Source organism: Populus alba, chromosome 1 (assembly GCF_005239225.2).
Source record: "Populus alba chromosome 1, ASM523922v2, whole genome shotgun sequence".
Lineage (NCBI taxonomy): Eukaryota > Viridiplantae > Streptophyta > Magnoliopsida > Malpighiales > Salicaceae > Populus > Populus alba.
Window position 1 is genome coordinate 42,893,053 of NC_133284.1, and position 10,817 is coordinate 42,903,869.

At 28.5% G+C, this 10,817-nt stretch overlaps 1 protein-coding gene across 1 annotated transcript; it reads right to left on the minus strand.

Moving 5' to 3' along the window:
- Positions 1 to 356: 356 nt before the first annotated feature.
- Positions 357 to 2,253, minus strand: LOC118063562 (gibberellin 2-beta-dioxygenase 1). The gene is made up of 3 exons (XM_035077624.2): positions 1,676 to 2,253; positions 1,189 to 1,537; positions 357 to 818 (listed from the first exon to the last, which is right to left on the minus strand). The coding sequence occupies exons 1-3, from the start codon at positions 2,074 to 2,076 to the stop codon at positions 570 to 572; spliced, it is 999 nt and encodes a 332-aa protein (XP_034933515.1). The 5' UTR covers positions 2,077 to 2,253; the 3' UTR covers positions 357 to 569.
- Positions 2,254 to 10,817: the final 8,564 nt, after the last annotated feature.

A 10,817-nucleotide genomic window follows, 5' to 3' on the forward strand; every position in this document is an offset into this window, starting at 1 on the left:
TATAATAATAAGTGTTCGAGTTAGTTTATACATATCTCGATTAATTATAATCATAAATGTTTAAGCTAGTTTATACATATCTTGATTAATTCCTTTAAATTTTAAAATTAACAATCATGTAAACATTCAATGATTCTGAGATTTATGAAACTTAACACTAATAACTCTTAAAGAACAAACTTAAATCTGACCAGTTAAACTACACCTCTTAATTGTACATGTAAAGGTATAATCTAAAGATAAATCTTCCCTCAAGGTTTTTTTTTTTTTAAAAAATAATTATCCAAATCAACACATTCATGTCTGCAAATGACCCAATCTCTAACTAGACAGTTAAGGTTTTTTACAGCGGCCGATGAAGCTAAAGTAGTTTTATTAACAAGAAAAGTGATTACATGAAGTGTGGAAAACAAAAATTGGAGAGAGTCAAGGAAGACCAAAGTAAAAACAGGAAACACAAAGTATTGATTCCATACACGTTTGATAAGCCTTTCTAAGCCCTTTTTTTTTTTTTTTTGACGTATTTGACAAGACCATTTACCAAACATAGGAGACTTGATTGTGTGTGCTTACGAGGCTGCTATTCTCTCGAAGAGGACAAGCCTATTATCAGCCAATCTTGAGCTGTAGGCAGATCTTTTGTACTCGAACCATGTAAATTCTTTGTACAAGCTTTCCTTTCCTTTTATGAGCGACGGCAATGGAGCTATCTTCTCACACAAAGGGGGTCCACCAAAATAAATCATTGAAACCCTAGCTTTCATGCTGTTGGTCAAAACCCTGTGCCTTACACTCTTAAACCTCCCATTAGTCATAACCTGCAAAGCCACCCACCAAACCAAGATTTACTCCATTAAATCACTACATTCAATGTATGGAAGGAAGTAAGAAAATCAGAAGTTTCCCACTCTTTTAGTTGACTTTGACTATTAGGACAGCACACAATTTCACTAGACAGGACATTGGAAGAGGGTTTCGCTATGTCATGTTTCTTCCAAAAATAGAAGGAATTTGAAGCCTGAGGGCTACACTTCAACGCCTCGATGTCTAGTGAGGTTTCGATGTAAAGAAGAGTAGAAAAATTAGACGGGCAAACTGTTGGGATGACACCGTTTGATTTTATTGGTGCTCGTTTTGTGGAGCAGAAACTTGTTTTTTACAGTATTGAAAACAGCAGTTTTGATGTACCTGTAACGAGTCACCAACATTGACAAAAAATGAGTTCTGATCGGGTGGAACTGAAATCCAGCTGCCATCGCTGAGAGAGATTTGCAGGCCAGAAGTGTTGTTGGATCTTAACAAAGAAATGATTTGTGGGTCTGTATGCTCTCCAAATCCAATCATGTTTTGGTCGGTCAATGCTTCAATTTCTGGGCATGGAGGGTAGTGATTTAGCCTAAAAACAGAGTCACTCTGTTCATCCATCAAAAGTTTACTAAACACGTTTCTTTGCTGAAGTTTTAGACCATCGGCCATCATTTCAAGAATCTCACATGCCATTTTCTTCACAGCTGATACATAATCATTTAAAGCACACCTGAAACATCCAAACCAAAAGCAGAGTTAATTAACAGAGTTTTTTTTTTAAAAAAAAAAAAAAAAACAATGATCACCATAGCTCTGGTTCCGTGGGTAAAAAATCAAATTCTGATTGATTTTGTTAAGAGTTTCATACCGAAACTTTTCTGGGTTGTCGCCAAAAACTGAAGAGAACCTCTGAGAAATTGATTCTTGATTAGTGTTTAAGAGAAGGTACTCTACCCAGCCCACATCACCATTTTGTCCAATGCTTTTGTTACCATAGCCAAAGGGGCTAGGAGGGCCTACTTTTTCTTTCTCAGAGAGCGGTAATGAGAAGAAATTGACAGCTTCAGATTCCAGCTTGGATATGAATTCCATAGGCACTCCATGGTTGATTACCTTGAAAAATCCAAATTCCTCGCATGCCTCAACCAGTAGGTGCTTGGAGTCAGGTTTCGAGAGGTCTATTAGAGGGATTCCAGAAAAAAATGTGGTAGGTTTTCTGTTTCTTATAAACGAGAACTGTTCAAGAGCTGGCTTGGACAGGAGCACCATTGTTGCTGTTGTTGTTGGTGTGTGCAAGCAGGAGAGAGAGAGGTCTTGGTTGAGTTGATGGAATGGAATTTGTAAAGTCTTAGCTTTGTACTGAGAGACAGATGGGCATTTGCCTTTTAGGTTTTCTCGGCTATTTATAGAAGTGGATTTGCAAGAGAAAGAGCCCAATTTGACAACCAAAGTTACAACCTTTTTTCATTTACTTACTCGTCTTTTTAATGCATATATATATATATATATATATATATATATATAGAAACACGCGCAGACACAAACACACAACCATGCTGCTACAAGGAAAATTCTTTTTCAAGAAAAAGTAACAGCCATGTAAAATAGGAGGGACATCGTAATCTTACAAAACAGAAGTCTAGTCACCAGTCAGGACCTCCCCTGCTAAATTAGCGGCTGAGAATTGTAATGAAAATTTTTTAAAATATTATTTTATTTTAAAATATATTAAAATAATATATTTTTATTTTAAAAAATATATATTTTTAATATTAATATATGATATGACAAAATTTTAAAAAATTAACTGAAAAAAATAAAAAAAAAAAATTTAAATTTTTCAAAATTTCATTATTGTGGAATAAACATAGCGGGCATTAAGAAGGGCATTACCACGTCAAAAAGACTGTTTAATTTTTATACTTATCCATTGTTCTTACCACTTAAATCATGATGCCTTTTATGCTAGGTAGAAGTAAATAATTGAATGGTTGACGAAGTTTTCTATCCGTTTTTTTTCATTTGTTTAAATTGAATGTTGAGATCATTATATAGAAGAAATTGTTTCCTAAATCTAACATCTTATCTAGTAGATATGTTCTTAAAAATTATCCCATGAGAGAATATAGTTTTTCATTTTGAGAGCTTTGGAAAGTGTTTAGGATTGCAATAGCGATTGCTTTTGATTTTAAAACATATTAAAATAATATTTTTTTAAAAAAAATTATTTTTAAATCAGCATATCAAAATAATATGAAAATATCAAAAATATATTAATTTAAAATAAAATAAAAAATAAAAAAAATTAATTTTTTTCAAAAATATTTTCCGATAGCAATACTAAACACTAACACATACTTGTAAATTTAATAATTTTTAATTTAACTTTATGAATATAAATATCTATAACGGCATGGTTTTATTTTTTTTTTTAGAAAAAAAAAAAAAAAGGCATTATCCTTGATAAAAACACGTGTTTGTTTTTCATATAGTATTTGTTTCCTTTCAAAAAGGTTATGCCGTGAAAAGATTCCATATACTATTAACCATTCCAATCAACACTCTCTTGACAATTTCTTTTAAGTCATGAGGTTGAATTTATACACTTTCTCCTGATTTCCATTTAGAAAACCCATTTAAAAGTATTCTATTTCTCCATGGAAATCCCAGTTTGTTTAACTAAAGTTTAAAAATCATTAATTTGGCTAATAAGAAATAATAAAAAATCTGAGCATGTTAAAAAAGAAATAAAAAGAAACAATCATACAAGAGGATGTGCCCATCTCAAGCAAACAAGGGTGTAAGCTTCGATATCAGCTAGAAACTCAAATTATCATCCTAATTTTGTAGAACGAATCCCAAGCTCCAATCACCTCACAACTTGTTCTTTACAAATCTTTTTATTTCTTTCTATATTCTAATTCATAAACTTAAACTCGTAAAATTGACATATGATTCTCCACTCTACTTTACTTCCCACTTGTCTTGTTCAGTGAATTGTCAATAAATGAATGAAAAATTATTTAAAATATCCTTTTTTTCAAGTGTGGTAGTAGTTTTTCTGCATAGTTTGGTAAATTATAATTTAAAAGTAAAAAAATTAACCCAATTCTTTATTATTATTTTTTTTGTTACATTTTGGTCTTTTTTTTAAGTTTGAATCGTGGTAGATGATCGTCTTTCTCCTCCACGTTCTACCTGCTACCACAAGGATATTTTATGTGCTAATTACTAAATATGTGGATCGCATGCTAAGACTTCAAAATCGTGCCAATATTGACAACAACCTACACTTTTATGTGAGCCTGCATCTGCTCCTTTCGATTTTGCTCCTCCTGGTTTTAATCTAAAAGTAGTGGAAGAAAGCGAAAAGCTATTTGTTTGGGTTATCCATGTCAAAGTTGTTAACTAACATATCGTCAAACTCATCAACTTGTAATAAAAAAGTCTTGGCCCAGCGGTTGAAGAGACTTGTTTCCTTTCTCTGCATCCTGGGTTCAAACCTCACCGTGCACGTCTGTCACCCTCGCGGTGCCTTACATGCTCACTGGGTTTGCAGGATATTCAGTGAGCCGTGAGATTAGTCGTGGTGCGTACAAGCTGGCCCGGACACCCACATAAATCAAAAAAAAAAAAAGTTGTTAGGAAGTATCTCGTCACTGATATCATATATATCTTTAATTTAGTTAATAATTTTTATATCGATGAATATAACAACGAATTATTTAAGTCAGTTCTTATAAAAAGAGTCTATCGATATCTATCACCAAATTCATTGGTGAATATTATCGATTAAATTTAGGTGGATTTTGTTGTCGGCAATATTTTTGTGTGACTAATGGTTTTCCCGATAAAACAGCAACGAATTATTATGTTGGTGTTTTTGTCAGGGTAGATTGAAATAGTTTATAACTTTTTGTAATTCTCCGATGAAAATGTTGATCATATACTAATAGAATTTCCATTGGTCTTTAAAAAATTATTTAAAAAAAAAAAAACAATACTAGAAAACAATTTCACAATGACATTTCATCAAACAACTAATTTAAATTGAAGAGCAATTTTTTTATAATATACAAAAATCTAGCTACAAGTGGAGGTGGAGATGAAGGGAAAGAGAAAGGAAAATCAAATTGAGGTTCGTGGGGTGGGGGGATAATGACTGAAATTCATGATATCCATAAGCTTCTTTTCTTATGTTTCATACTTTACCTCCATTTCACCAACCCATTGTCTATCCAACTTCTGAATGGCCAACTTCTCAATGGCTGGTGACGGTTGACTCGGGTTAGATTATAGGGTGTCTATAGTTGAGACACTACAACTCAATCTTATATCTCAAGCCATACTCATATAAATACTATAAACTCAATTCTTATTGGATCCACTAGTTACTCTAGCTTCTAACCACAAATCCGAAACGTATTTTGGATGAGTTGAAGGGTTCTTTCCATGTTTTGCCTATATGATGATGTTTTATTGTTTCTACACCATAGAAAAACAAGTAAGAGATTTGAATCCCTTTTTTTTTTTTTTCAAATATGGTTTTTCTCCTATACCTCTTTTTTTTTCATATTTGTTTAGTTAGTTATTAACTTAAAGGTCAATACATAAATATTAGAAAAGTGTTTTATTTTTTCAATATGGGATTTGAAACCCTTTAACATATATACTCTATATTTCCAAGAAAAAAGTTATGTTTTTAATATGAGATTTGAAGTCATTTTGTATATATACTTTATGTTCACAAGAAAGAAGTTATGTTTTTTCAATATGAGATAAGAAATTTTTTCGTTTAAATACTTCAACTTAAAATGATAATATAATATCTTTTCAATGTGGGATTTGAAGCCTTTTAGTATATATACTCTATGCTCATAAGAAAAAAGTTATGTTTTTTCAATGTGAAATTTGAAACCTATTAGCATATATACTCTTATATTCACAAGAAAAAATTATTTTTCAATGTGGATTTGAAGTTATTTCGTATATATACTCTATATTCACAAGAAAAAATTATGTTTTTTCAATGTGGATTTGAAGTTATTTCGTATATATACTCTATATTCACAAGAAAAAATTATGTTTAAATAATTTAACTTAAAAACTTTTTAAGTGGAATAAAAAACTTTTTTTGTTTAAATACTTTAACTTAAAATCATAACATAGTATCTTTTCAATGTGGGATAAAAAACTTTTTAAAATATTATTTTAAACTTTATTATTTACAACAGTCTATATTCATATGATTTTTTTCTTAATTTTTTTCATATGAAATATTAAAACTTTAAAAAAATTTCTAGATTGATTCAGGTTGACCCATAAAACCCGAGACTCGGCTGGTTGGCCGGTTCAACCCTCAAATCAGGTTTAATAACTATACTTATATTAACCTAGTCAATGTTCAATATGAATAGTCATTCAAGTCTTCTTTTGGATTAATTCTTGAATCAAGTCTTAAAATAATAATAATAATCAGGTTTTAACATGAGTAAAAAAAATAAAAATTAGTCATACATTTTCTCAATCAAATACATGTAACCGAAATAAAAACTCGTGATTTTTTATTATTATTGATATCATATTATAATGCTAATGTAAACATTTCAACTCGACATACAAGCTTGGTGTTTGCGGATGGAAATTGATAATTCTCATTTACATTATTTACCTGAATGCTTAGGTTCGTGCTTTCTCTCTACCTAACATTGAGACAAGTGGGACCTTCCATATTCTCTCCCTTCAATTGTAAATGTACTTACTCCGAAATTCGATTCAAGCAGAGATCGAGCGTGCTTGGTATTACAATGAAAGTTTGTTTTCTTAAAAATATTTTTTATTTGTATATATATTAAAATAATATTTTATTTTTATCTTTTAATATTAATAATATCCATATAAGAAACATTAAAAAATATAATTTAAAAATAAATCAACCTAGAATCCATTACATGATCATGAATTGTCCATTTTGAAAATCAATGGACATGAATTGCTTTTATTTTATCTTTTAAAAATAAACAATATTATCTTTATTATAGTTGTGATAAACATAATATTTATTTATTTCTAAAATTCTAACATTACAAAGAATTAAAAAATAATAGTATTTTCGAATCAGAGACATTCTCGAATTTAAATGCGGGTCGGCATCGGTGATTGAATCAACTGGCAACATGGAACAATAATTTTCGTGTCACGAGAGAACATATTCTGATAATGAGAAAAAAGTATTCCATTGTTGACTGGTCACGGAGGCAGATGTCAATCCAGGGGCGTGGGGCCTCCAATCAAGAAGGTCGTTGAGGTTTAAGACATAGACCCCTCGGAAAGATCCTTTTGTACACTCTCCTTTCTGTTTCGATTGAGGGACAGTAGACACACGTGTTTAAAGGCCAGCCTCCACTCCAACAGTCTGGTTATCTATTGCGCGTGGATGGCCTCGACACCCTCCCATCTTTATCTTATATTACGTGTCCTTCTCTCGTTCCTACCTTTCTCTGTCGGTCAATTACCACTCGAGTTAGTCTACTATGCGATCATTCCTACTGTAGTCACCACGAACCTTCGCTATCCTTATCACATCTATGCATTTATAACCACTTTACTTCTGCTTTTACAGTGTTTTTAAAATGTTTTTAAAAAACATATAAAAAAGTATTTATTTTTTTTTTTAAATTAATTTTTTTACTGTTTTCAGATTTTTGTTAATATATTAATATAAAAAATAATTTTTAAAATAAAAAAAAAATATTATTTTAATATATTTTAGTACTGATTGTTGTTGTTAATATAATCCCACCTCATCTTTTGAAGTTTTAGAAAGAAATTCCAATGTGAACTGTCTTATTTTTTTTTGTTTTTTTTTTTCTTTTGTAGTCGACATAACGTTTTTTTTGTTTTCTTTCTCGTTTTTGCACCAATTCATGGGAATAATGTGTTTGTTTTTTTCACTAATTCATGCAATTTTTTTTTAAGGTTGTTCATTGCACTATTCACATGAATAATGTATTTTTTTTCCTTTTCATTTGGGTCATTGAACTGAATTTCTTTGCAATTTTATTATTTCAAGATACCGTAGCACGATTTCATATGTTGACTATCCTATTCATGTGAACAATGCTGTTTTTTTTTTTTTGGCTTTTTTCTTCTCTCTTCATGCAATTTTTTACTTTCCTTCTTGTTTTGCTCTTTCCATGTAAACAGTGCATTTAATATTTAAAAATAAAATTAAATGAAGGTAAAAAATAAACAAATAAAAAGCAATAGAGCTCATTGTTCAATGGGTGCGAAAGACTTTAGTTTTGTCTCTAAATCTTCTATTTGTGTGTTATTTGGCCCCTAACATTTCAATAACTTATTTTGTGTCCTAAAATTCCTTTTTTTTCACATCTAAATTCTTATGTATTGAGAGATATGAGAGAAAATCATCTGAAAATATCACGAGTGAAAAAAAATATTAGTCGCACATATTATAGTCATGAAAATAAATCGATATTGTTGACAATAAATTTGTATTAAAAAGAGGAGTTCTACAAAGATAATTTAAAGCTTTCATCTTATTAGAAAAAGTAAATCGAGACTTAGTAAATTTTTAAATTTGATTTAATTTTTAGTTTTTAGACTTATGGGAAAGTTTTTAAGTGTTAAAAACAAGTTTCATGGAGTCCTTATACTGGTTTTTTTTTTTTTTTTGTGTTTATATATGAAGACAAGTTAAAAAAATATGTTTTTGAGGTTCAAAATCTTGGACCTTAATTTTCTAGTAGCTAGAGTGTGAGCTAATAGATGACATGTTACCTGTCCAAGTAGATAATGCATCGTTCATTTTTACAAATATAAAATTGTGGTGGATAACATATCACGTGCCTTTTTAAAAAAATAAAGTTAGGTATGTTGGTTGGGCCCTCCATAAGCAACTAGACTTATTTGTTTGGGCTCCTTGTGAGAGGGCCCTCCTTGGAAAACTAAGTATACCTACTAAATATCTTATGTCACCATTGCTTTTTTTAAAAAATAAAATTATCTTTAAATCAATTTATTTAAAATGATATTTAAACAAAGATACAATTATTTCATAGCTTTCAATAATATTTTAGTTATTTATGATAATATTTACAATTACTTTACAAATAGTTATATAAGAACCAAGATAGCATGATTGTTTAAAAGTTTTGCTCATTAATATTCAATAATACAATATTATTTTTGTTATTTTTAACTGCATGTTTTATATAATTTTTTTTAGATTTATTATTCTTAGATTTATTTCTAAAAATATATAAAAATCATCGATTCATGATTTTTTTTATTGGAATTTACTTTCATAATATTAATAATAAGTTTTACTTAAAAAACAATGTTTCAAATTTTTTATTAAAAAAAACATGTTTTGTTTTCCTAAAACATAAGAAAAAAAATACATGAAACAAGAAATAGTGTTTTTCTTTATTAAAAAGATTATTTTGTTGCTAGTTAATTCTAGTCATTATAATTTTAATTGATATTTTTTTTAATTATCCTTAGTTTTTGTTCAATAAACCATGCTACTAATAAAATGACATGTTATTATGAAGAAATAATATTACATGAATGCGAGAAGTCAATTTTGACTATTTTTTCCCTATAGATTTTAATTTTTTTTTTATTAATATATACTTTAATTATCATATAATTAAATAAAAATATATTTTAAAAAATATCTTGTATTACAAGTTCAAATATTTGTTTTTGCATCTACCATTTGTATTTAACAAGGAAGATCAACTTCTTGCTTTAGTTTTTAATTAGAGTTAATTATTTTTTATAATTTATTAATTTATATATTTTTAAATTTATTTTATTAAGTATATACATTATTTTTTTTAGTTTTTAATTAAAAAATTTATGATGCTGGAAAAAGTATTAATAACGCTGACTTATACATATATTCCTTTACTTGGTATCCTATCTCCAGCGTAATGTGGGTGCACGTGCACTAGCTGCTTGTTCATGTATGTGTATATATGCACGCGCCCATGACACTCTAAATAAGTTGATGTTTGAAAACGTAGTTATATTTATATTTTTAAAAAATATAATTTTTTTGTTAAAAATTAATTTTTTACTTATTTTCGATCGTTTTGATACACTAATTTCAAAAATAATTTTTTAAAAATAAAAAAATATATATATTATTTCAATACATTTCAATATAAAAAATACATTAAAAAGTAACCACAACCTTTTACTAAATCCCTTTCTTGCGTTTTTTTGTGTCACATCCTATTATATGACTACCAATCATGATGATATCAAGCTAAGTGTGTGTATATATATATATATATATTTTTTCTTTTGATGTAAAATATTTGGAATTTTATCGATTGATTGCTTCGTTATTTTTTCTTATTTTTTTTAGAGAAAAAGGTTCAATTTGTTTATGAACTTGTTGGCCACCACAACATTTCATCATTTGAAGTTTTGCCATTGACTTTTTTATGTGAATGTTTTTATACAATGATAGTCAAGTTTTTCCTTTTTCTCCATATTTCTATGAGTGGGATTTGACATAAATTCTTTTTTAATTAATTTTAGTTTCTTAATGTTATTTTATGTCATATATAGGTCACATTTTTTAATGGCTGAAATTCTCTTTCAGGTTTAGCTTTATAAAATAGTTGTGGATTCAAGCTATGTCATGGGCACAAATTGTTTTTCATAAAAAAAAAAAAAAGTATTTCAAACAAGTTTTTTTTATAAAAACAATATTACGGAGTTAGTTTATATATCTAACTAGATCAAATAAGTTAGTTTCATTTTAATTAGAAGATAATAAAAATAAATGGACAACAACAACTAAATATATAAAAAAAATCACAATAACATGTAAAAAAAACTATTTTTTCAAAAGAGGATAATTCCCAACCATTAAATATGGAAGGACAAAATAAGGTAAAAAATAACCTAAAAAAATCAGCCCAAGTCATCTCATAACATAACAAACATGTAATTCTAGTAATTAGAGTTGA